At 38.3% G+C, this 25,669-nt stretch overlaps 1 protein-coding gene across 4 annotated transcripts in view; it reads left to right on the top strand.

Moving 5' to 3' along the window:
* Positions 1-2,134: 2,134 nt before the first annotated feature.
* camkvl (CaM kinase-like vesicle-associated, like) overlaps positions 2,135-25,669 on the top strand; it is a 49,447-nt gene continuing 25,912 nt past the window's right edge. For 2 of the 4 annotated variants that reach the window (XM_053483437.1, XM_053483435.1), the window contains exon 1: positions 2,135-2,315. Coding sequence is in view for 1 of the 4 variants with exons in the window: in XM_053483434.1 (XP_053339409.1) it covers positions 2,545-2,565 (21 nt within the window). In the remaining 3 variants the exon portion in view is untranslated. Of the gene's footprint in view, positions 2,316-2,485; positions 2,566-20,515; positions 20,565-25,669 lie in introns of those variants that run through there. The other 2 variants (XM_053483436.1, XM_053483434.1) reach the window with 2 other exon arrangements.

Below are 25,669 nucleotides of genomic sequence, written 5' to 3'. Positions count from 1 at the left end.
TTTGAATGCTTCCAGGCAGACCAGTTTTGAGAGATACTCACGTGTCTCATGTAAGCTGGTGAAGGCTAGATGCAGATGCTTTTAAAACCAGGCTTGAACATCCCAGTTCTTTGTTAGACTCGGTTAATTGCTGAGACCTCTCAACCAGAACTCAGGCTGGCAGCCACTGTGCTCCAAATATTGCTCCAAAAATATAGCTGGTTTTTCTCACACATTTCACTTATTTCATAACTATATTTCATGGCATAGTTGAAGGTGATTCTCAACACTCCTGGAAAGTTATGAAGGGTGAAATAGAGTTTGAAATCTAACTGTTTGACAGAAGGGAGTCTGGAAGGGAGGCATTGAAAGATTTGCACTTGACATTGATCTTTTTGTGTTTATATCTAAGAATGGATGATGTTAAAGTAAAATCTTTTTTCTCTCGTGATGTTATATGTATATGCATGAGTATATGTTATTTATATATAAATAAAAAATTTTTGTTGCATTTTAATACCGACCCCTATCCACATCACCCCATCTGCAGGTGGTGCTATTTGCTGCAGACCTGCTTGGAAACTGGAGCATTATTAAGACCTATAACTTTGCTTCAGTTTCATATGCAATGAATATATATAAAAAAAGACTTTTACACAAACATGAATCTTAGATATAGATTTTTTTTTCCCTCCACTGGAATGCTTTAAAAAAAACTATTTCTTGAGGGTTCAATGTTTCTTATACTTTTATTACTGATGTCAAAGAGTCACAAATCTTATTTGAGTATAGTTTCAGTAAACGTCCTCCCAAGCAGGGTAGGACAAGAAGTATTTCGTCCGTACAGATGCTAAATCCTGTGTGTGCAGACTTACATGCCTGTCCTACCCTGCTTGGAAGGACCTTTACTGAAACTATTATTAGTGCAGCAAATTAACGCTGGTGGCATGATGGCTTATTGGATAACACTTTTGCTTCGCACCTCCATGGTTGTGGGTTAAACCCACATCTCTAGTCTGTGTGCTTGAAGTTTGCATGATCTCCCCATGAATGGTAGCAGATTGGCCTTTCTAAATTAAAATACATGAATGGGTTTGTGTATTAGGGTGAGGTCAGGTAAATTGGGCCACTTTAAAACACAAATGGTCTGCATGGTGTTGCATGTTCTCACTCTGCTCTGTGGGTTTCCTCTGGGTACTCTGGTTTTCTCCTACAGTTTAAAGACATGCAGATTAGATGATTTGGCGCTCCCAAATTGCCTGTAGTGTGTGTATGTGTCCTTACATGGATTTGCACCCTGTCCAGGGTGAACCCCACCTCAGTCAACCCACCCTAAGTCTCCTTGGATAGGCATGAGGACCTCGTTACTCTGCACAGGATAAGTGGTGCAGAAGACAAATAAGCAAATGAATAAAACACACCAATGCATATAGAATAAAACAGACTAATCAAATCAACCGGAACACATCAAGTGCTGTTGTGGCAACAATTCGAATTTATTACCAGTGATAATTTAATTAAAATTCAGTTTGTAACAGACAATTCAAGCCTACTTTTAATAAATATTTTATATAAATCAAAAATACAAACAAAACAGTAATTTGGCTATTCATTCATCTTCTATTCCAATTTATCCTGTGTATAGCGTTGTGGAGCCTATTCGAGGAGACTTAGGGCACAAGTGTGTGAGTCCATCACAGGGTCACTGGGAGCAATTTGGGAACGGCAGGTAACCTAATCTGCATGTCTTTGGACTGTGGAAAGAAACCGAATTACCCAGAGGAAACCCACCAAGCATAGGGAGAACACTCACACAGATGGAGGCGGGAATCGAACCATTGACCCTGGAGGTGCGAGGCCACAGTGCTAATCACTACACCACACGACAAAAACAAGTACCTGTCCTAACCATCCTCAATAACCAAACATTGTGGCTCGTTTATTTTTTCAACAATAAAAGCTGCAGCGTTTGTGTCAAAAATGTATTAAAATTTAACCCGGCCAAATGTCCCCATCAAGATATACACCCCCCACCCAGAGAGAGAGAGAGTGAGAGAGAGAGAGAGTGAGAGATAAAAGCAGAGATTATTTATTTCTCAGCGCGGGCGGAGGCTCGGAGTCTGCGCGCGCTAATAGGCGTGTCAAATCTCGAGCATCTTCACGCATTAGGTTCCGCGCTTCACCTCTCGGCAGGCTATAACAACTACAAGGGAGAAACAACAACAACAACAAAAGCAAAAAGGATTCTAGGACTGTCGTCAAAGTTTGCTTCGGGTCTTTAAAACCGCGACCGGCGCTCTGTGTCCTTTCTCTCTCTGTGTCAGCGCGCGGACCAGGTAAATCAAGTTTCCGGTCTCTAATGAAGCGCGCGCTGGAATCCTTCAGCAGGTGATATGGTTTCTCTGTTATAACGCGGATTGTCTTTAAACAGCAAGACTACAACTAAACAAAGCAGCTCGTATGGATGTTCATTATTCTAGACAGTACTTTCATGCCAACCTTCTCCATTTATACAGAAATATGAACATGCATTAAATCATCATACTCTTTACCAAAGCCAGTGGTATGTCAATGCATCATCAAAATGTACAGTAGGAGAATTTTTTTCTTTTGTCCTGAATTTTGTCTTGCATGCATGAACGGTTGTTCTGAAAAATAGTTAAGGCTCTGTAGCTTGAAGGGTAATGTTGGTCCTCGGTTCGATTCTCTAGCCCAGGTGGCTGTCTGTGTGTAGTTCCCTTCTACTGAGTTTCCTCCAGCATTTCTGATTCACACCCAAATAGCAGTACATGCCTAGGTGTAAATGTGTACGTACTCTGTGCACGGTGCCCCGTGGTGACCCACCCGGGATTTATTCTCACCTCACACCCAGGTTACGCTCTGGATCTGCTGCGACCTTGACCTTGTGGAACACGCACAAGAATTCTCCTTTTTAAAATCACCGTTTGAAATTTCAACTTAATTTTTTTTTTTCAAAGAGCTGCAATCATAATGCACCATCTGTGCCTAAAAAATGTTGTTGTTTCTATGTCTACTCAGTGTTTACAAGTTTAAGCATTAAATTTGCATTTTCCTTGTCACATTCTTTCTTTAAGCATGGCATGGCTGGATTTCTGAATGTTCTCACGATCCATCTATGTTGGGCTTACAGCGCAGTGCCACGCTTAATGGTACATTAATTGCTTGCAACAACTTTGTCTAATGAGGAACATTGTGATTGGTGTCATTAATATGATCCTAACAAACATAATGACATCAGTTAATTACTTATTAATTCATCGTTAAATGATCTACAGACATAATTGGGGTGCTTGCATGACATTTTACTGTTGCATCTTTATTAATATTATTGCTAACCTACACATTACACAATGAACCACAGGGTCTGGTGGCTTTTCTGAGCCCAGAATGGCATTCAATCCCTAATCCCAAATCTGCAACTTGTGTTTCATAACCGGAAAATAATGCTCAGTGAGGCAATGACAGAATACTGGAGCAGGGATGTAGCCTTTTTTTTTTATTTATTTATATTTTTTTTACATGAACTTATCAACTTGTGTTTGGAATTAAACCAGAGCATATCTTTGCTGATTAGGTGTAATCATTCTGATAACCTACTGTATTTATTAAAAGCTTCTAGATGTGTTATCTATGGGGCATCGCTGCATAACACGTTACTGAATGCGACCATGCACCTTGATAAGAAAATGTCTCTCTTCACACTTCTGACAGCTTGAGAGGTGTTTCTGAGAGTGAGAGATGCACCAACAGGTGAGCTGCGATCTCGACTCTCGCGCTTCTCTTCAACACATCTCAATATGACGCAGGATTTCCCAGCACTCTTCTTTTTAGACATGCTGCATCTACAAATCCAGCTGCACGGTGAGAGGTTAACAGCTGCGATCAGTGTCGTTGGCGGAATGTGCTGAAGCCAGTACAGCATATGAGGCACCGCATGTGATGAGATTTGCAGAAGAAAAAACAACAAACAAATAAAAAGTGAGATGCCGAGTTTGCACAGTCGCAACAGTGCAACATTTCTGTTTATTTATTTATCTGGCAGACTCTTTTATCCAAAGTGAGGTGGAATATGATCCAAGCTTCAGGCTGTTAAAGGAGTTTACACAAAATGCTATAGAACTCAATTTCCAACAGTCTTGCAGAAACAAGTGCAAGACGGTTATACAGTAGAAGGAGAAGAGAGACATAAATAAGCACAAGGGTTGGCGTTAGAGCTGATGCGCTACAAACACTCACGCCGCAGTCAAACTACAAACAATACAGATCACATATCTCAAAAAATAAAAATACACTATAGACTTAAAGGAAAAAGCCGTTCGGTCGTTCTTTCTGTGAAAAGCAAAGCTACTCCTGTGTAAGTACCTACAATAGACTGGTTTCTTTTTAGAAGAGGTTCCAAGTACACTCTCTTTTTACAAAGTTAGAACCACTGAAAAACTTTTTTCTTAGTTCTGCATTTCTAGCGCTTCTATGCTTTTTGGAAAAATAAGTCCATTTTAGACCTTACATACAACCCTCATTTTAGATTTCAGACAAACCAAGGATTTACTAAGCTTGCTTCTCTGGTGGAACTCTTAAAGATTCAATGTAGAACCCTATATATGAGGGAGTGTTACAAGGAAAGCTCTGTTTAGAAAACAAAGCGCAAGCAAATATTCATAAGTACGTGATTCATGATTTGAATTGCGATTCTATAAGTATCGTCATTTTATAAATATGCCGATTCAATATTCTTTTTTTAGATTTGGTTACAATTCTAAATGAAGTTAGCAAATAATTATATAATACCACACGCCATGCTGTGCTGAGTGCCAATGTATGAGTGCACATTCTAGTTGCGAATTTTCTGCCCAAAGCTAATAGATTGTGGTTCTACGAACATACATAGATGCAAACAAATCACAGTAGTAGCTCAAGTGTATTATACAAATAGATACTGCAGTGCACCAGATGCCAATATTTACAATTATATACAATATTATCAGTGTGTAAGTGAATGTATAAAATTTACAAAGTCTAGTACACTGTATTTGTGCGCATGTGGAGAAGTTGGCCTCACCGGATTCATTGAATCAGTCCAGGAGCACGATGATAGAAAATGGCTGTCTTGATGGTAAATAATCTTAATTTTAGAAAATCTTCAACAAAACAGAGTTCATAGTCCAATACAGTGGAAAACAGTTCTGAAACAAAACGGCATCAGGGATTCTCTCCGTAATTTAAAGGTGCAGAGACAACATTGTTACTTTTGACCTGTGAGATTCATTTCCTTAGGTGCGTTGTTTTTGGATACATGATGGGAGTGTGGGGAAAGGGACAGAGATTTAATCAAGTGGATTGGTAAACTTTAGACTGTATATTTATGTCTAAGGCATATAAGACTCACTTTTTCAGACTTAAAGACAAATATGCTCTTTGCATTTTAATGCTAAAGGACATGTCATGGACCTCATTATAGCCATCCACATTTTGAGTAAGCTATATTTAAAATTGCTTTTTTTACATTTTTCTTTTAAATTGAATTTTTTCATACTTAAGGACAAATACGGCTTACAAACGTGCTTCCGGACTGGAACTCGTTCGAAAGTTGGGGATTACCTGTAATCTAGAGCGCTCCAGCTGTAGAATTGTAGAGGAACTAAAACATATTACCACAAATGCAAATATATATATATATACTCACCTAAAGGATTATTAGGAACACCATACTAATACGGTGTTTGACCCCCTTTCAACTTCAGAACTGCCTTAATTCTACGTGGCATTGATTCAACAAGGTGATGAAAGCATTCTTTAGAAATGTTGGCCCATATTGATAGGATAGCATCTTGCAGTTGATGGAGATTTGTGGGATGCACATCCAGGGCACGAAGCTCCCGTTCCACCACATCCCAAAGATGCTCTATTGGGTTGAGATCTGGTTATTGTGGGGGCCATTTTAGTACAGTGAACTCATTGTCATGTTCAAGAAACTAATTTGAAATGATTCGAGCTTTGTGACATGGTGCATTATCCTGCTGGAAGTAGCCATCAGAGGATGGGTACATGGTGGTCATAAAGGGATGGGCATAGTCAGAAACAATGCTCAGGTAGCCCGTGGCATTTAAACGATGCCCAATTGGCACTAAGGGTCCTAAAGTGTGCCAAGAAAACATCCCCCACACCATTACACCACCACCAGCAGCCTGCACAGTGGTAACAAGGCATGATGGATCCATGTTCTCATTTTGTTTACGCCAAATTCTGACTCTACCATTTGAATGTCTCAACAGAAATAGAGACTCATCAGACCAGGTAACATTGGGACCAGTTGGCCCATTCTCCTCTGACCTCTAGCATCAACAAGGCATTTTCGCCCACAGGACTGCCGCATACTGGATGTTTTTCCCTTTTCACACCATTCTTTGTAAACCCTAGAAATGGTTGTGCGTGAAAATCCCAGTAACCAAGCAGATTGTGAAATACTCAGACCAGGAGATTGTCTTGACCAGGACCATACCTCTTAAATTATATATATATGCATAGTATATCTATCTATCTATCTATCTATATATATATATATATATATATATATATATATATATATATAGCTATTGCTCTTTGCATTTTAATATCACATGACATGTCATGGACACCATTATAGCTATACACATTGTGAGTAATCTATATTTTAAATTGCTTTTCAGATATACACTCTTAGATAAAAAATGTATAAGCTATAGATTTAAAGAATTCTCCATTATCCTTTTCAGAAGTGTGTATAAACATGAACTTTGATTGATTAAGCAACATCACACTTGCAATTGTGCAGTTATACTAAATATAACTGAAACCTGTCTATAGACCTGTCTATCTGTTCTAACCGTTTCAAACTAGGACTTGGAATTTTAAGTGCCATACACAGACAAGCTGCGTGATATACAAAGTGGAACATCTTAGTGTGGTTATAGGAGTGTAGGCACTGTTGAAATGTCTTGACTAATTAAATTTGTGGATTTTAACTAATTGTTGCATATGTTATTCTATTATAGGATTCTAGACAGGCTTCTAGCATGCTTTCGCCAGTGACACAAACCAAAGAGCGCTAAATGTAAATGCCAGATATAAAAACCAGATTTAAATATTATAACGGAGCACATTGTTACCAGAAAAAGTCCCTGCAAGGTTAAAAAGAACATATTATGACATGAAGTCCTAAGCCTTGAGGTGTTTCTACAACAAATTTCGAGTGTGCTCTAAAGGGAGTCAGTAAGGTGAAATGAAAAAAGGGCGTCACGTGTGCGTTTTGGATGACTGAAGACCTGACAGGTTGCCTGATGTGCCATCTTTGTTATTAGGGTGAAATAAATAGGTGAAGGACTCGCATGGGTCCAAATATAGTCATTTGTGTTGTATTGCTGGGAATACGGGAGAAAATAAAAGCAGAAAATGAAAAGCAAAAGAAAAAAGGAATTCATCTTTCTTAGAGAAACCACTGTTTCAGGAGATACTGTGTCGAATATGATGTTAAAAGTCAGGTTTTATACCCTGATGCCAGTTTCTCTTGCCATTCTTAATGCACAATAATTTGACAATTTGTGCATTCTACAGTGCTCATTATGTAAACTGCCCTAAGCCCGCTCACAGCTCACCTCTTACTTGCAACTACTTCCATTTACTACACTTTTAAAAAGAAATGTTTGTCCTCAACCCATTTTAGGTCATTTGTAGACCACTTCCTTAGACAAGTCCATTTCAGGTAATTTTTTAGAGTTTAAAAACAAGTGAATTAAAAAAAGCATGGAAAGCCATAAGTTTAAGAGTAACATTGTTGGCTGTTTACACTGATATACTGTATTTAGAAAGATGCCCATGCTTATTTGCAGGGTGATGGCAAACCTTGTTTTTACCCACTGGAACATGAGGTAACTCAGACATTAGGACAGCTGTAACAGATTTATGCATATGAAGCTTGGTTGGTGAAAAAAGTACTATTTAGATATAAATTTTAATATATTTGAATTATATACTGTACATATTACATTAAAATAATAATTGAACATAATATAATAAAGTTACATTTTGGCTAATGTTTTTTTTTCTATGGTTTGAACTATTTTTTATCCTTTCGTTTTTAACATATTTTGTTAAATTACAGATTTTCGGGCTAACTTACATAATTTTTTGTTTTGGTTTCTAAATCTGAAAACCATAACTAATTTGGTCTTGGCCGGTTCCTACCCACCAGCAAGCTCTCTTTTACCACACAACAGTGACCACTTATGTACCTTTTTATAGATGTAAAAGTTAAAAATAAAACATTGCCAGGTATAAGATTTACTTATACCTAGATTTTGGACTACAGTGACAAGAAAAAGTAAAACTACTGCATGGTACTTTTGTTTCTGACAGTGTAGGAGGTCTAAGATGCAACATAGCATGGAAGTAGAGTGCTCCCACTTCCAAAAAGTGCAATATTATTATAAAAAAAAAAAAAAAAAAAAAAATTATATATATATATATATATATATATATATATATATTTTTTTTTTTTTTTTATTATTTTTTATTAATTATTACTTTGTGATAGAAATATGGACCACTTTTTAATGCCTATTTACGTTTCACCCACCCTGTATAAGTTGTTTCTTCCTGCTGAGAAGTGTTTAATCTGCTAAAAATATACCACAATTATATTACCTATAAATATAACAGAATTATACGGTTAGGATAGGCTTCCATCCTATTCTCATAAATCTAACCTTCTGCATTATGAGTGGTTACAAAAATTCAATCTCAACTATAATTGGTTAGATGCTTTACTATTTGTGAAATGGAAGTCAATTAGTACTCGTTCCTCTGCCAAAGACCCAGTGGAAGCAAGTCTGAAGTAAAGACAGCTGGAAAAGAGATGTTCTCACAGAGTTTGCCCATCAGAAATGAAAGCAAAATGTTACCCCATGTGCAAAAAGAATATATTTATTCCAACAAGAGTAAAATAATCAGATCAAGTGGTTACATGTGCAAATTCGTCTACTGAACAGATAATTAAGCATTCCGGTTAAAAAATTTGTTCCAAAGATTGTGCCAGGGTCAGAGTGTTATGAATGAGGTGTTTACTGTACATGATGCATTTCTTCTGATTAGGCTGTGATTCCAATTATAAGTGAAATATTAGGGTCCATGTACGAAAACCTACAGTACTTAAAATGTTCAATTGGTTAATGTATAAATTTTACACAGTTTATACGAAGATTTATTGTTGTGAAACATCCAAAAGTCTAGATCATTTTTGTTTCACTTATGCCATCTTTTTCTCTTTTTCTCTCTCTCTTAAAAACATGTTTTTTTTACAGAGAAACCATGAAGCGACAAAATTACATAGGCCACATTTAATTTGTAACACAGACATCACCTTACTATGCTGCACAGTGTTTAGAGTGGGAAGAGGACGTGCAAATTTTGAGCTACAAAATCCGGTCCAATATTTATCTCATCTTCAGAAGAACTGTTTAGAGCCAAGATCTAATGATGCTATTAATCATGAATCAGCCTGCTATAAAGAAACTTGTCACTCTGAAGCCTTTGTTTCCCCTCAATGGATTTTTTCATTTACTGACAATTGAAGTGAGTATTATAAAAGACTTGGGATAAGCATTATTTATAAGTGTGGTAAAGTTCATATCCAGCGACTATTGACATGACAACAGTTTTACATTGTGCTTGAGTGTCCTGTAGAGATTTGTTGAAGGATGCAGTAGATTACTGTACACGCACTCAGTTACAGATACACACACCACACCTGGGTGCTAGACGTAAAGCTGAGCGTTGGGCCACCTTTGCTCTGCATGTGTGAGACAGAGAGTGGCTGAGAGGAAAGAAAATAAATAGCTGAATGAAACAAGACACAGATGGTTTGGATTTCACCAGAGATGATGATGTTAGTCTGAGGCTCTTGGGCGTCTACTCTTCAAAGTTTCCTGTATTTGCAAGATGGATTTTCACCAAGCAAAAATATTAATAATCAAAACCCGGTTTTATCTGCTGATTGAGAACCTGTGAGTCTTCTAGAGGTTAATATTAATGAATTCATTAATTGAATCACCGACTTGCACCTATAGGGTCTGGGTTTGATTCTAGGCCAAGCTTGATTCCCGTCTCTTTGTGCAGTGAGTTTGCATGGTCTCCCAGTGTGTGTGAATGAGTGTGTGAGTGTGTGTACTGTATGTGTGTGTGCCCTGCAGTGGATTGGCACCCTGTCCAGGGTGTATCCCCCCTCGTGTCTTAAGTTTCCTGGGATAGGCTGCAACGCCCCTATATACAGGATTTAGCTGTATGAACGATGAGACAATGAATGCCTGAATTAATTAATTAATTAAAGATTTTATCCTATCAGAGTCATGGTGGAGTCATGGTGGATCCAATTTCAGAGATGACTTAGGTAAAATGGCATTACCAAAATTAACAGTATAAATCACAATCATGTTGAACAGTGAAAGTATACACATTTTCATATACACAATGTAATAAAAACTCGCAGGGTTACGACTAAACGGTTGTAAACCAAAAGAAAACTTTTTGTTAGGGAGACTAATTGGAGCAGCAAGAAGGGAAGTGCATGCATAGTGCCCACTGTACAAGACTTTGAAGGAAGTGTTATGATTTAAGTTTGCTTCAGTTGGTCAGGTCTAGCCCCAGCAACGTTATGTGGAAATAAATTAAAATCTTTTTTTTTCGTCCTTGATTGCACGGGCATGTTCATTAATTGCCAAGATTCATCCGGCTCAAATTTTCAAAGGGTGTTTCTGGGAGCATGAGGAACCATTTTCATATATGAATGGGCCAGCAGAGAGAAAGACATTGGGATGTGCTGGGCAAGATCTTAGCTCACTGTTTATCAATACAAGATCCTGGCCAAAAATTAAAGCAAGAATAGAGTTGGGGCCTAGCGCTGGGATTTGAACACACAACCTCTATTTCTATTCACTAGCTTAACCCCTGAGCTGCCGCCAGCTCATTAATACCTCATTTCAGGCTAATATTATGCAGTGTATTTTACTGGAGCATAGTTTGCAAAAGCAGAATATTTTACAAGGGGTTCTATTGAGATTGCCCTTTACCAGCAACACAGCAGCAATTACATATGAATAGCCAAACTATTACAGAGCTCATGGTGTCATGTGTGGTGTTTACTCACACACCCACACCCTCACACACACTCACATTTTTGCTCTCCTCAATTACTTTTATTAACCAGCGTCTTGTAGTGTTAAATAAAGCATGATCTTTGGAACACGGTGGCAACTTAGGGCCTTTTAACAGCAATCAAGTGGAAAAAGTGATTGGTCTTTCATTTGTACGGAACAAAATGGACAGAGAGAGAGAGTGAGAGAGAGAGAGAGATTGTGATTTATGAGGTTAGGGTGCCGTCGAGGCTTTTCCATGTCACAATGAAAACTGCCCTTCTTTGTGTGTTTTCTGTTCATCTGGAGCTCCCTATTGGACATTAACGTAGTAAATAAATGGACCAAAAAGAGCATGCATGAATTAGTTATGAGGGCACTTCATCCTGCATCCTCCCTTCCTGCCTTTGTATGTTAAAAGAGAAGTTGATAGACAGAGAGCGAGAGATAATAAGGGAGAGCCAGATGACAGAATGAAGCCTTGATCTCTCTGTGTTTTACCCACAACATCCTTGCCAACATTCAACATTCATCAATGCCAACAACTCTCTCTCTCCCTCTCTTTCTCATCTGTTTTTATCCTCCCTTAATAAATTAAAATCAGCTGAACTTACAGTATATGCGTAAATCCTACTTTTTTAACAAATGATGTACAACATGCTTAGCTTCCCATCTAAATGGCAAGCAGGGTGACAGTACCATCATAATGATCCCTCCGAATAGATAAAATTCATACCTGATGTCATTTTTTTCGAAGCTTCAGAATGTTCAGAAGTGAAAATCAATGTTGTTTTGACTGGAGAAAGTAATGATTAATGTTCTTTATATAACTGTGTCTGGGCAAAAATACCTCTTATTGTAAAAAAGCTTTCTGTATCTGACACGTTATTGTTTTCTTTTACAGCTTTCTTTCAACCCTTGTTCACCTGCATTCTTTTTTTTTTTTTTTTTTGAGTCACAACGTTCTGTCAAGAGTCTTGTGTCAACCCTTGTGGCAGAATGCTTTTGCTCACGCTGCCATGCATGCATATTCAGGATGTAAGAGAATATGAATACATTATCTGGAATAAACAGAATGTATTTTAATTACACATAAGTACAGATGGGAATAGTGAGTGCACTACTCATTTGTTTAGAAAGCTTGGCAAAAAAAAAGTTGACAGGGGGTCTGATTGAGACTAAAGGTCTCATCTATCTTTGCTACATTATATTGTAATAATATCATGAGCAGAGAGAAACAAAAACAAAAAGTGTGTAAAAAAAAAAAACAGTCCATGAACATCTCCAATATTAAACAAAAGAAATTTTGAATATTATGTGGGAGAATGGCAGCACAATGGCACTGTCACCTTTTATCTCTAGGATCTGAGCTTGATTCCCACCTCCCTTGTTCTCTCCGTGCTTGGTGGGTTTCCTCCAGGTACTCAGATTTCCCAATTTTCCCAAATTGTCCAGAGTTTGTGCTTGTGAATGGTGACTGAAGGTCCTACCACGACTGTAAAGATGGGAATAAATACAATGGTCACCAGAGGTTCCTAAAAGGGTGGATGGATGGATGGATGAATGGATGGATGAATGGAGTGCAATAATACCTAGACCATTCTGACAGTTTGTTTACAAGTACACCTGAGACATAAAACAAACTCCACCCCTAAACCCCCAAACCCCTTGTGGTTTATGTGACACCCACCTCAGGTTCGGTCTAAATATCTAAATATACACAGATTGTGTAGGTTCCCGTTGTGTTCCTGGGCCAGCTCTGTCTCAGCTGATGACTCCACTAGACCTCTGGGGTGTGCTGTGGTGTTTGGCACCGGGATGTAAACATTAGATCCTTTGGGTGCTGTGGGTTGCAGGGTGGGGGCTTGGGGGCTCTATTACAGTATTTATCATGGCAGCTCAGGCATAAATGATCCTTTGGTGCCCGTGATCCTGTCACCCGTTTACTGGAATGTAATTGATGTTATTCAATTCACCTGGAGGTGGTGTTGGTGTTGTAACTGATTGCTGTAAATATGGATATTTAACGCACTAAACAGATCCATGGAATTGTGTTACATCCTAACACATATCCTTATATCACGGAAAGACCCTGGGGCATTTCATTTAAACACACCCTTTTTCAAATAACCAGACATTTTACCCAGACATTTGTCCAAGCTGATGTTTCAGATTGTAGAATAGCTGAGACAATAGATTTGCAGCAGCACAAATAAGAGAGGAACTGCAGGGGTGTTATGTAACAAATTCAGCATCAAATGAATAGCATTTGAGGAAAACAAGAGCAGAGTCTGTTGTGCCTTTTCCTGACCTGGTTTTAATACATAATCCACCTCCTTAAACCTCCAAAACGTCACCTCTGAGCACTTAATTTGCAGGCGTTGTAAGCAGTGTGCTGCCATCTGTGAACGAGCTGGCAAGGTCTGTTCTCATGCCTCTGAGTATAACGCTGCGATGTGACAGAGTAAACTCCAGATCAAATACAGTTTATAGTGTGAGGATGTGACTGAAGCTCAGTTGGCAGCAGATCTGTATTTGGGTGCACAATGCGAGGGACGTGAAGACATGGTTCGTCAAGGTTGGCGTGGAAGAACCCAAGTGACCTGCACAGAACCCTGACGTCAACCTTAAAAGTTGACTCTGCCCCAGGCCGCTCGCCATTGTTGCCTGCCCACGCCGATGCCCATGTGCCTGATTGAGCAAATCCTCACATCCACGCACCAAAACACAACCTGTAAGTTATTGTTACAGCAACGACAAAATAGAAACGGACTACTGATTAAAAATGTAAAAAGATAGGGCATAATGCTCAAAGGTTATTGAAGATAAAGAAATGTTCAATGCTCTATTTTTTATTTTTTTTACAATTTTATTTGAGCCAAGGTCCACATACATTATTTATGCTTTTTTTTTGTCAGATATTAACAGACATTTTCATGGACGAATCCATGATTTAAAAACCTTGCCAATCCCTTTTCACCCAGCAGTGTTGCCAAGATAGCCTCTGAGTGGTTCGGCTTTACCATAACGACTTTAGTAGCAGTGAGATATTGGATCAGGTTGAGCTGTAAAAAGCCCACTGTATGATCGGAGATCAAATTTCACACCCCCTGTTGTTCTGCTCCATTCACGTCAGTGAAGACGCATTCATTCCTGACCACAAAAATAGCAACACAGTGAAAGGCACTGGCTTATGTATAACCAAATTAGTAATACAGCAGCATTCTATCACCAAATAACACGCGCTTCTGCACAAATAGAGCTTTTTCATGCAAGAACATATTGGCAACCTAAAAAAAAACCCTCTTTTTTAGTGACCATGATTTCCGTGTCCAGAAACCTCATGCTGATATAAAAAAAATATATATATATTACTGATCTATGGGATATCTCTGTTATCTTCTTATATTTTACCAGCCACAAGAGCCAGATTCTCGAAAGAAGCAATCTAAATAAACGTCCACCTGTATACACCTCTCCGAATCAGAATACCGTAAAGAATACAAGTGAACATTTTTAGAGCAGGACATGTCAAACGTTCATGCATCCTGCCTTATTGAAGAGTTTTGCTTAAAACTGTCATGCCTGGTGGTTTAACATGTCATACAGATAAAATGTCATCTTAATTATTGATCAGACTCCTACATTTCTTCCTGTTTTCCGTGATCTTTCCTAGTGCTATGACTTTGAATGACCATGCTCAAACTTTCATAATGTATATGATTTTATACAAAGACAATGTTGAGGTTAATGAACTTTTGTAGGCGAAAAAGTGGATAAAAATGATTTTCAGAGTTTGTGCGACTCAGCCACCATTATCCTCACATCGATAATTAGCTCTCTCTCCTCGTGGGAGAGGATTTCACCACCGTATGTTTTAATTTTTTTTCTTTCATGTACTTCTTTTATTTTCTGTCCATCTATTTCTCTTGTGGCGATCTCTCTCATGGTCCTCGCCTTTTTCTGTCTGAAGTCAATGCCCTTGCAGCAATTCTCCCACCATTTTTCCCCCTGAAGGGAATCATCTCTGTCTATGAAGCAGCTTAACTCTAGACTAATGAAAATGCTGGTATTTTACCTTAAAATGGCCCAGATAACAGGGAGGAAACCAATAGCAGAGAAAAGACCAAAAACACTGTAAGTATATTGATGTTGGGTTTAGTGGTAATAGTTTTTTAACTGCAAATTATACTATCAAAATTGTTTGCAATCTGAGTTATCAGGGCAGCCCCCTGAGATAGTACGCTTCCTTATCATTGCCTTAGAGGATTTGCTGTAGTATATCCTTTTTTTTATATATATATTTTTTACATGACTGTATGGCATAATTCCAGAAGGCCAACTAGATTCCCGTTTGAAGCCTGGTCCCACTGGAAAGCCCTAAATATTTCATCGTTCTATTCCAGCCACAGCTAATTACCCATTACAGTGTCAAGTAGGCCCTACAGTACAGAGCAGTAGAGGAGAAGGAGAGAGGAAAAACCGTAGTTTGAGAGTCATACATGTGTGAAACTGGAGTGCTATAATACTGAAAACGGTGCAATATCTGAGTAATCTCGCACTGTGTTATCAGGTACAACACTGCCAGTAAAATGGACGTACCGTAGTATTACCCTTCTTTTAGGAATGTTACATCATTTATGGTTTTGGTCATATACAGTACGTAATATTAGTTTAAATGTAACATTTATATCTTCTGTTATTTAGTCAGTAATCATAATGCTTATGGACGTTGGGGCCACAAGTGAGAGGACGTAAAATGCAAGTTCTCAATGCATGAACTCGATTTCCTTTATAATCTTAATGTACTATAATTGTTTTTACAGTGGTGTAAATTATTTCACCATTCCACTGATATTACAGCTATTATGCCTATAAATAATGTAAAAAGAAATTTCATTATCACTGTGATTAAGTTTTAATAAAAATAACCAAATTGTTATTATATGCATTTTAACAGTGTGCCTAAATTTTAAATGACTAAATGATATATATATATACTTAAAGGATGTAAAAACCCTGGAATAGACTATAGAATATACACTGTTCCAAGTGTGAGGTTACAGTCTCTCAGTTTTATTCTTATCAAGTTGTTCTTTCCACCTCATTTTTTTTTTTACCCTGTCCTTTTCTGTACCCATTTACTCTTCAACCCATTGTCATTTTCTGTTCCTTCTCTCCCTTTCCTTGTCTTTTGCTCTCCCAGGAGCTTGAGTGACCTAATTCTCATCAGAAGGCTTGCACATACTTGCAGAGCACCACATGCTCACTGTACACTTCCCAAACTCGATACACAGCATGGCCCTTAAACCACATTGTTAGTAAAGAATGCTACTCTTTTATTATATACTGATGCTCTTATCGCTCCAGGAGAGCTTGGAGGGCTTCTTTTATGATTCAGGTTGTAAATTAGTGGGTCGGCCCAAGAGAGTCGAGTGAAGAACAACATTAGGACTTAATGAATTGTGTAGTGCAATGGAGCCCATGTGCTGAAGTGGCAGTATATTTAATGATTCCTGAGGCTACAGGTGCAGTTTAGCCCTGCCTGTACTTTGCTTTAACTGGATAACAAACCCACAAAAAGTTTTTTTTTTATTTTAAGGCAATTAAAGCTTTGAAGTGATATCGTTGTTCATTCAGGATCAGGTCTAAAAATAGAGGCATTTGCCATTATGATTTGATAGCTCAGGTTAGTGTGTGATGCTTCACATGGATGGATTACAAACCAGAGAAAAAACATGTGACAAAAGAGAGCTGGAATGAACAATGGTGAAAAAGATCAAAGCAGCCTTATGCAAAAGTGAAAATAGGCAAATTTCTGTTGTGAGTGATCTGTGATGTTTGAGCTAAATATGAAACTACAAGAATAAATTTAGAGTGAAAAGCTGCTAAATAAGAAACGGGGTTGTTTTTAAAAAAGGATTTGTCAGAAGAATATCTATATATAAAAATATACAAACACACATGCATATGCATGTATGTTTGTATGTATGCATAGACATATGCATGTATGTATGTATGTATAAGAGGTGTTCAAGTAAAAACAATACTTTTGATTGCGCAGATTACCAGTTATATGAGTAATTACTTGGAGAACGCTTCGAGTGAGCTCAGGACTCATGAGCCGAGTTCCTGTGATGTACAAGTTGTGTAGATTGTCCCACGGACAGATTCGTCTCTTTAACAAGTTGCCGACCATTTAACCATCAATTTTTAAGTATCATTGAAAGGCATTCCACTTTCTGAATGATTACAGCAATAAATTCCGTGAGCTCCGAGTCACCTCAAATGGGATCATCATTCACAGACATACATCCTTCTTTAAAATGCTTGCACCATTCAAATGTTTTACTGCGGTTAAGAGGCTCATCACTGTTCTTTGCTTGAAGTCATCTGTAAATGTCTATCGGTTTTATGTCTTTGCTCACAGTAAATCTCTCACTCCGAGAACCACATTTTAACGATTTGAGATCATGTACACTCAGAGAGTCAGCTGGCACATAACGTTGCTGAGTCTAGACCTGACCAACTGACGCAATCCTAGATCATAACACTTCCTTGTACAGAGAGGACTATGCATGATGAGTGCATTCACTTTCTTTTTTAGCCTGATTGACCCATTCCTCAGGATTTGGCCTGTATATTATCAAACCTGTGACCCTAAATAATTACATTTTACAATAATTACAATTACATTTTGATGATTCTGTAGCACCATTACTTGCTTTTTCGCCTATTTGTCAATCCTAGTTTATTTACTGCCAGGTGGATGTTTCAGCCGTTCTCCGATGCAACTGCAGGAATGTAATGTTCCGATGAGCTTCCCTAAAGGTGATATGCAAATGGTTAATCAGTGCTAGTTAGCCTGTTCAGTGTCATAAGCTATGTTATCACCATTATGAATATATTAATCAAAAAGGAATGCCTGATGTGAAGATATCTAATCCAACACTTTATTAGTCGAAGGAATTTTAAAATTAGTCATTTACATAACGTTTCATCTTATGGAAAACATGATTGATTAACCAAGAACAAGAGTGTCAGTAGGATTTTTGCACTGTAGACAGAGTTGCATGTACATTTAAATGATCCTCCAACTTAATTACAGTCTTGGTCAAGACCAAAGTTTGCTTCTTTCGTTGCACACTGAAGCTACAAGGTGTAAGTAGCTAACGGAAGTCTCAACGATTTCATTTTTGGCCAAGCAATTTCTTTAAGGTGTTTAATATTAATGATGAAGGATGTGGGTCCGGGTTAATGAAGTAAAAGTCACCTAAGGATGAAGCATGACACCTACCTTTCTTCATTTACTAAAGACTATTAATCCGCTTATCTACACTGATAATGCGTGGAGGCAGTTTGAATTTCAGTGCACACGCTCTAAATACTGACACACAAAGCTCCAGACATTAGACTTTTAAATAATCAGTAACAGGGCAGAAGGACAGTGTGTCTTGCATTTAATGTTTTCAGGTCAGCTTTTTAAGTGTAATGTTATATGCAAATGCTGTTTCTGAATGTTGATTGTATTTTATTGTACACATTAACAAAATTTCAGGACTCAACTAAAAACTTTAGGTCACGATTTTTATTGCTAGACTAAAAATCCTGCTAATCCTGATTGTAGACAGAATTATTTGGCCTAAACCTGTCTTGTGGAGCTGTTCTTACAATAGTTCATCTATATTTTATGATTCAGTGATGCTCTCTCTTTCTCTCTCTCTCTTTCTCAAACTTAAACCTTGCTGTTATGCCACCAGAAACACTGCAAGGCACCTGAAAGATGGAAATGGCAGCACTGCTGTTGGCTCTAGTAGCTCATCAATGTCTAGTTCATTATTAGGTCGAAATGTATTTCAGATTTTTTTTTTTTACTTTAAATCCTATATTTTTTTAAAATCCTACTTGAACAGTTACTATTTTTGCACCTACCACCAATATTTTTAAACACATGTTATTGAATTAATCCTAAAATATAAACTAATTTATCCCCTAATTAAAACACTATGACCTATAAAAGCTACAAATACCTCATTTATGCATGTTCATGTTAATAAAAGTACATAAAATAAAAATCTCCCACTTTCATAAGGTGGAAATTTTAGTTGTGTCCCATGGGATCTCAGACCAGATGCACACGTCTAGTCTCAACCAGATGTTCTTTAAACTTTTGTTAAAGAAAACTAAATTTCTACTTAAGACACATTATTCCAAATAATATTTCTTTGTTTTTTTATATACAGTATACATATTGCTAATTTTTGGCAATTATAAATCATAATTCCTATAATGATAATATAATCAGCCTGCATTATTGCCACCATCATTATACCATCATCTTATCATCATGATCATTGTATGCCAAATCATTTTTATCAAATGTGGTCATAAGAAAACCACCTGCTAGTGAGACTAATCAGAAAAAGGCTTCAGTTTTCCCGGGGGCATTAAGAATAGACTTAGGATCAAAAGGTCATGTGGTCTGATGAGTTCAGATTGACTCCAGATTTCAGAGGGATGGGTGTGTCAGGGTAAGAGAATTACATAAATATTAATTGTTACAAAGTCTGCTGCTTCAATGTATTAGATCTATTTGTCTGATGTTACTATGGTATCACTCACTCTCACTCATCGTATATACTGCTTTATCCTGTATTCAATCCATTGCAGGGCACACATACATACAAATACTCCAGGCAATTTGGGAATGCCAGTTAGACTGATCTGCAGGTCTTTGGTCTGTGGGAGGAAACCAGAGTGCCCCGAGGTTCTCAGGTACACCAAGCACAGGGAGAACATGCACACTTCATGCACACAAAGACGGGGATGGAACCTGGCCGGGAATCATACTGGAGGTGCAAGGGTGCATGGCGACAGTGATATCCACTACGCCACTTTGCCGCCTGTTAGTATGGCATACTAAAGTATGATTACAAGCATGTCATAAGTGTTAAAGGTTTTTATTCACAATAACATTAAGTTTATTCATAGAGTCAATACGTGCAGTGCTGACCCTGCTTTTTTAAAGACCTCTAAAATTGGCCCTGGCAATGCTGTGAATCAACTTCTGGGTCACATCCTGACTGAAGGCAGCCCATTCTTGCATAATCAGTGCTAGGATATTGTTAGATTCTAATGTTTTTCTTTGTACACCTCCCTTTTGAGGATTGGGGTTAAGGGAGTTTTGGGCAGTTGGACCCAATTTTTCGATGTTTGGTTCCCTGTCATTACTTTTGCCTTATGGCAAGGTGCTCCATCATGCTGGAAAAGGTACTAAACTATCACCAAACTGTTCTTGGATGGTTGGGCGAAATCTCTGAGGATGTTTTTGTTCCATTTTTTTCTGTTCTTAGGCAAAATTGTGAGTGAGCCCTCCCTTGGCTGAGAAGCAACCCCACACACGTGAGTGGTCTTTGGAATGTTTTATTGTTGGCATGACACAGGACTAATGGTATCACTTACCTTTTCTTTTCTGGACACACTTTCTTCCAGATAATCCAAACAATTAATAATTTATCAGGGAAAATGACTCATCAGGAAGAAAATTGCTTTATTGCCCAGTCCTCAGCTGTCCAGTCCCTGTACCTTTTGCAGAGTATTAGTCTGTCCCTTACGTTTTTCTTCTATAGAAGTGGCGTCTTTGCTGCCCTTCTTGAAACTCATGAAGTTAAGCACTACCATCAGTCTTGTGACATGAAAACAGTAAGGCATCCTGACACCATTCATGTGAGGTTGCTTTTTAGCCAAGCGGGTGGGCTTACTTACAATTTTGCCAAAGCAGAGTATACCATAGTAACATCTGACAAAAAGATCTAAAATCACTGAAGGGGCAGATTTTGTGAAAATTTATATTTCTTTCATTCTTAAAACCTTTAACCATGGCTGTACAAGCCTCTAAAAGCATTGTTATGATCTGGGGTTGCTTCGGTTGTCTAGGCTCAACAACATTATGTGGCAATAAAATGAAATCAGCTGATGACCTGAATGTAATGCTTAGATTATCACATCAGTGGATTGTCCTTACCAGATGGCATGGGAAAGCGCGGTACTGGGAATGAATTGGCCAATACATTTTGTTCTGTAATTAAAGCCAAAGCTGGTTGAATAAAATCTTGTAGTGTTTGATTTTTTTTTGGCCAGTTAGCGTTGTTCATTCATGAGTAAACCCAAAGCATCACATTCTTACCAGGCAATCGCGTGTCATAATTACAATGCGAAAATTCATGGAGATATTAATTCAGCAGACATATATATATGACAGACTGCCTGAATGTGTAGATGCAACATATTTATAGCACCACACTGTAGTACTGTACTGTATGTATGGACAGCTGTGGTCCTGCTTACTGCCTAGTTCTTTCTGTTTCCTGTTCGCCTCTGGTAGTAAACAGCTTTGTCTCCAGTACTCACAGACTAAAAGCTACATGCATAAGCTCCCTTACCACATTGTCCCTCTGAGAAATTGAACTAAATCTCTTCGTGTCAAAAAAGGGAAAAAGGTAATGATGTGGATTTCCTAGATGGCTTCGGCAGCCACAAGACCCCGGAGACCTCATTTAGACCCAGAGATAAACGATAGCCAGGACATGGGAGGTTGGGTGAAATGCAGTAAGCCTTCTGCGGGACAGTTTCATAAAAAGCTACAGTGCTCCTCAGCTCCCATTTACAGCTGTTATTAGCAAGGCTGAGGGACCAGAGACAGGTTCTGTCGCGCCAACATATCTCCTGAATAGGCGCAAAGGGAAAGTGCCTCATTAGAGCACACTGAACTGGGCAGTAGGGCACGGGATTTGTGTGACACTTAGCTCTAGATGTAGGACGTATAATAAAGAACTTATTGCATTGAAGGAGGTGTTATTTCCCAGTCTCGTGCGCTATAAGAGCAAAGGACAGTGGGATCGTGATTCGTCCAAGAGACTACATTTGCACTTTGTTTTCTCAGGCATTTTGAAATATACCCCTAATTTCTCAGCCATAACACACTGGGGTGCTTGCCTTTCTGAAATGCATCACTGGACTCAGCAACATTGCCTTATTAAAAAGGGATGTGTCTATTGTTTTCCGGTCTGAGAATAGCCCGCTGTCAGCGCAGTGATGAGAGATGCAGTGGTTAGAATTGGGTGAATCATTCATAAATGTTCAGAAGAGAAAAAAAGGCAAAATGAGACAAGAGGAAAATTGGTTATAACTCTGTCTGGTGTGTGTTTGTGTGTGTGTGTGTTCATTACAGCAGTGATTTATTTTTATCACTTTTACCACTTGTGTGTGCTTTATATAGCACCAAACATTGATAAAAGATTAAGTAATCCTCTTTTTAATCCTCACACACGTTTCAATTTCCAAGCTCTAAGCCATAATCTAGTTTTTACACAAATAGCAATGCTAAAAAGCCATATGGACAAAACAAGGTGTTGGTGCTAAAAAGGACCCATACTTGGTAATCTCACTAAGTAAAAAAGTGAATTTTCAGATAGGATCATATCATACCATTTTCCAGAATACTCAATGCTTCTTATCTTTCAGTCCATGCATCGTTTTTTTTTTGTGAATATGCATACACATTTTTATATTATACATATTTTCAGATAAAACACATTTGCTAAATACAGTTTTATGCCCTTCTACAGTATGTAGTGTCTGTAACTTGAATTTAAATCTTTCGGGATCATAATGGACTTTGTATTGGAATTAGATAGTTTTCCTGTTAACTTAAAATGTCAATCTGTCTTGTCTCAGTCAACCAGCCAATTAGGTTAAGGAATGTTGTTTCGTTTTACTGTGCTGAACTGTATATGGTTTGAATGACAATAAAAGCCTACTGGAACTTGAAGGTGAACTTAATTGTCAGTCAGATGAAACTTTTTCAACCTGAAAAAGTGTATGAATTTGACATGGTTACAGACACTACAGATTTTTTGCTTTTTAAGCTTATAACAAATTTTAGCCATTTTTATTTTACAGATCATATGCTTCTAGAAGCTTACACCAATTTTAGTACCATGTGGTAGGTTGTGAGGTCGGGTCCTGCCATGCGGAAGGCCCAGGTTAGATTCCCAGCCAGTGCCCAAACCCCCCAGCCACTGGATGCAGTGTGGTCCCAAGCCCGGATAAAATGGGAGGGTTGTGTCAGGAAGGGAATCCGGCGTAAAACCTGTGCCAAGTTGTTGTGCGGTCTGGATATTCTGCTGCGACCCATTGCTAGGGGAAAGAACAACAACATTGTTTGAAGCAAGACAGTATAATGCTTAAAAAGGGACATTTTAGGGGTACATATTGTATCACTATAAAACAGCTAAAGTTAGCAACTTGAAATTTTTAGGGAAGTAAGATTGTTCACTTCCATGTTGCCTAAACTTCAGTAGAGGCTTGTTTGGCACACACATCTGTATTATATGTATAACATAAAAAAATTAAATCAGCACCAATACTGTGTTTTGGCTGATACCATTAAAACCAACTGCCTAATGGTGAGTAGGTCTACTGTACCTCATGCTGCCAAAACAGCTATGACACTTCAAGGCATCGACAAGAGCTCTGATAGTGTGTTGTCATAACTGGCACCAAGACCTCAGCAGAACATCATTTAAGTCCAGTAAGTTGTGTGGTCGGGTCCATCATGGATCAGACTTGTTTGTCTAGCAAATCTCACAGATGCTCTTTCGAATTGAGATCTGGAGAGTCAACCCATTGAACTCTTTGTCATGTTCCTCAAACAATTCCTGAACCGTTTTTGCAGGCTCGCAGGGTGCATTATTCTGCTGAAAGAGGCTGCTGCCAGTAGTGAATGCTGTTGTCATGGAGGGTACTTGGTCTGACAGTTGGTACATGTTATTGTAATATCCACATGTATGCCAGAACAAAAGGTTTCCCAGGAGAAAATTGACCAGAGCATTATACTGCCTTCTTCCCATAGTGCCTGGTGATATCTCTTCCTGAGGTAAGTAAAGCACACACACTTGACTGTCTTTAACTATTGCTCTGTGGTTCAATTTTGATGTTCACATATGCATTGCAGTCATGCTGACATGGGTCAGCATGGGCTCGTTGCCCCGTCTGCAGCCCCACATGCAGCATGCTTTCTACCATAGCCAGCATTAGCTTTTTTGGGGTGGGAGGGGGGATTTGTACTACAGTACCCCTTCTGGGGAATCAACCCAGACTGGCTAGGCTTTTCTCCTGCTTTTGAAACTGTAGGTTTCATTTTTGTGTGTTCAGAAAAGTTTCGCTGCCCACCACAGTTGTAGACAGATACAACGACATTCCTTTAAGCTCAAAGCAGTCTGGCTGTTGTCCCCTGACCTCTCTTTTTATTTCCACCTAAAGAACTGCCACTCACTATGTGTTTTTGCACCATACTATAAATGCTATAAATGCTAAAGAATGTGCCTGAGAATCACAGGAATTCAAAAGTTTTGTCGCACTTAAATGATTGAGAGCCACAGCATCTCAATAGGATTTAAGCCCTGACTTTGACTAGGCCCCTGGTTCATTTCGGATCATTGTCTTGCCGAATAACCCAAGTTCGCTTGAAGTCATCTGGGTCCTGAAGCCGCAAAGCAGCCCCAGACTACCACCACCATCTTTGACTGTTGGCATGAAGTTGTGTTATTTTTACAAAAGATATAACAAGACACAAACATCAGTTCTTTTGTGTCATCAGTCTACATAATATTTGCCCAAAAGTCTTGGGGATAATCCAGGTCATTTAGTGTTCTTTTTGATTAGCAGTGGCTTTCACCTTGAAACTCTGCCATTGATGCCATTTTTGCCTAGTCTCATTTTATTGTTGAATCTTGTTGAACACTGATCTTACCCAAGGCATGTAAGGCTTACAGTACCTAATATGTTGTTCTGGGTTCTTTTATAAGTTCCTACATGAGTCGTCATTGTACTTTTGGAGTGATTCCGGACACTCCCGGGAAGGTTCGCCGCTGTTCCAAGTTTCAAAACAAAGTAATTGACATGTATCAGTCTGAAAGGGGTTACGAAGCCCTTTCTAAGGCTTTGGGACTCCAGGTAACCAAGGTGAAAACCATAATCCAGACTGATGCATGTCAGTTGCTTTGTTTCTTATTTTGTCATGAATTTCTTTATATCTTGACAAGATGTGTTGCTTTTTGAGATGATTTAGTGTGCTTAATTTTGTCAGACAGGTTATTTTTTTGTGAGTTCTTGATTCAGCAGGTCTGGCAGTAATCAGGCCTGGATGTGGCAAGTGAAATCAAATTTTTAAAATCCAAAAAAAATAAAATAATTATCATCATTCACGATTTAGCCAAAAGAAATGTAAATAAAAAAGGGCAAGGTACGTTTAGACAGCTTTTTCCTTTAATAAATTAAAGCTTGTAATTTTGTATTTACTCATTAATATTATCTTTGTGTAATATTAAACTTGGTTTGATTATGTCAATTATTTAAGTGTGTCAAATTTGCAAAAAATTTTAAACAAATAACAAACAGTAAGAAATAAACGTCCACTGAGGGGGAATGGGATTGATGTTGGATGA

This window comes from Clarias gariepinus, chromosome 22 (assembly GCF_024256425.1).
Source record: "Clarias gariepinus isolate MV-2021 ecotype Netherlands chromosome 22, CGAR_prim_01v2, whole genome shotgun sequence".
NCBI lineage: Eukaryota > Metazoa > Chordata > Actinopteri > Siluriformes > Clariidae > Clarias > Clarias gariepinus.
Note: the sequence above shows the minus strand (reverse complement) of the source record. Positions and strands in the feature narration are given on the sequence as shown.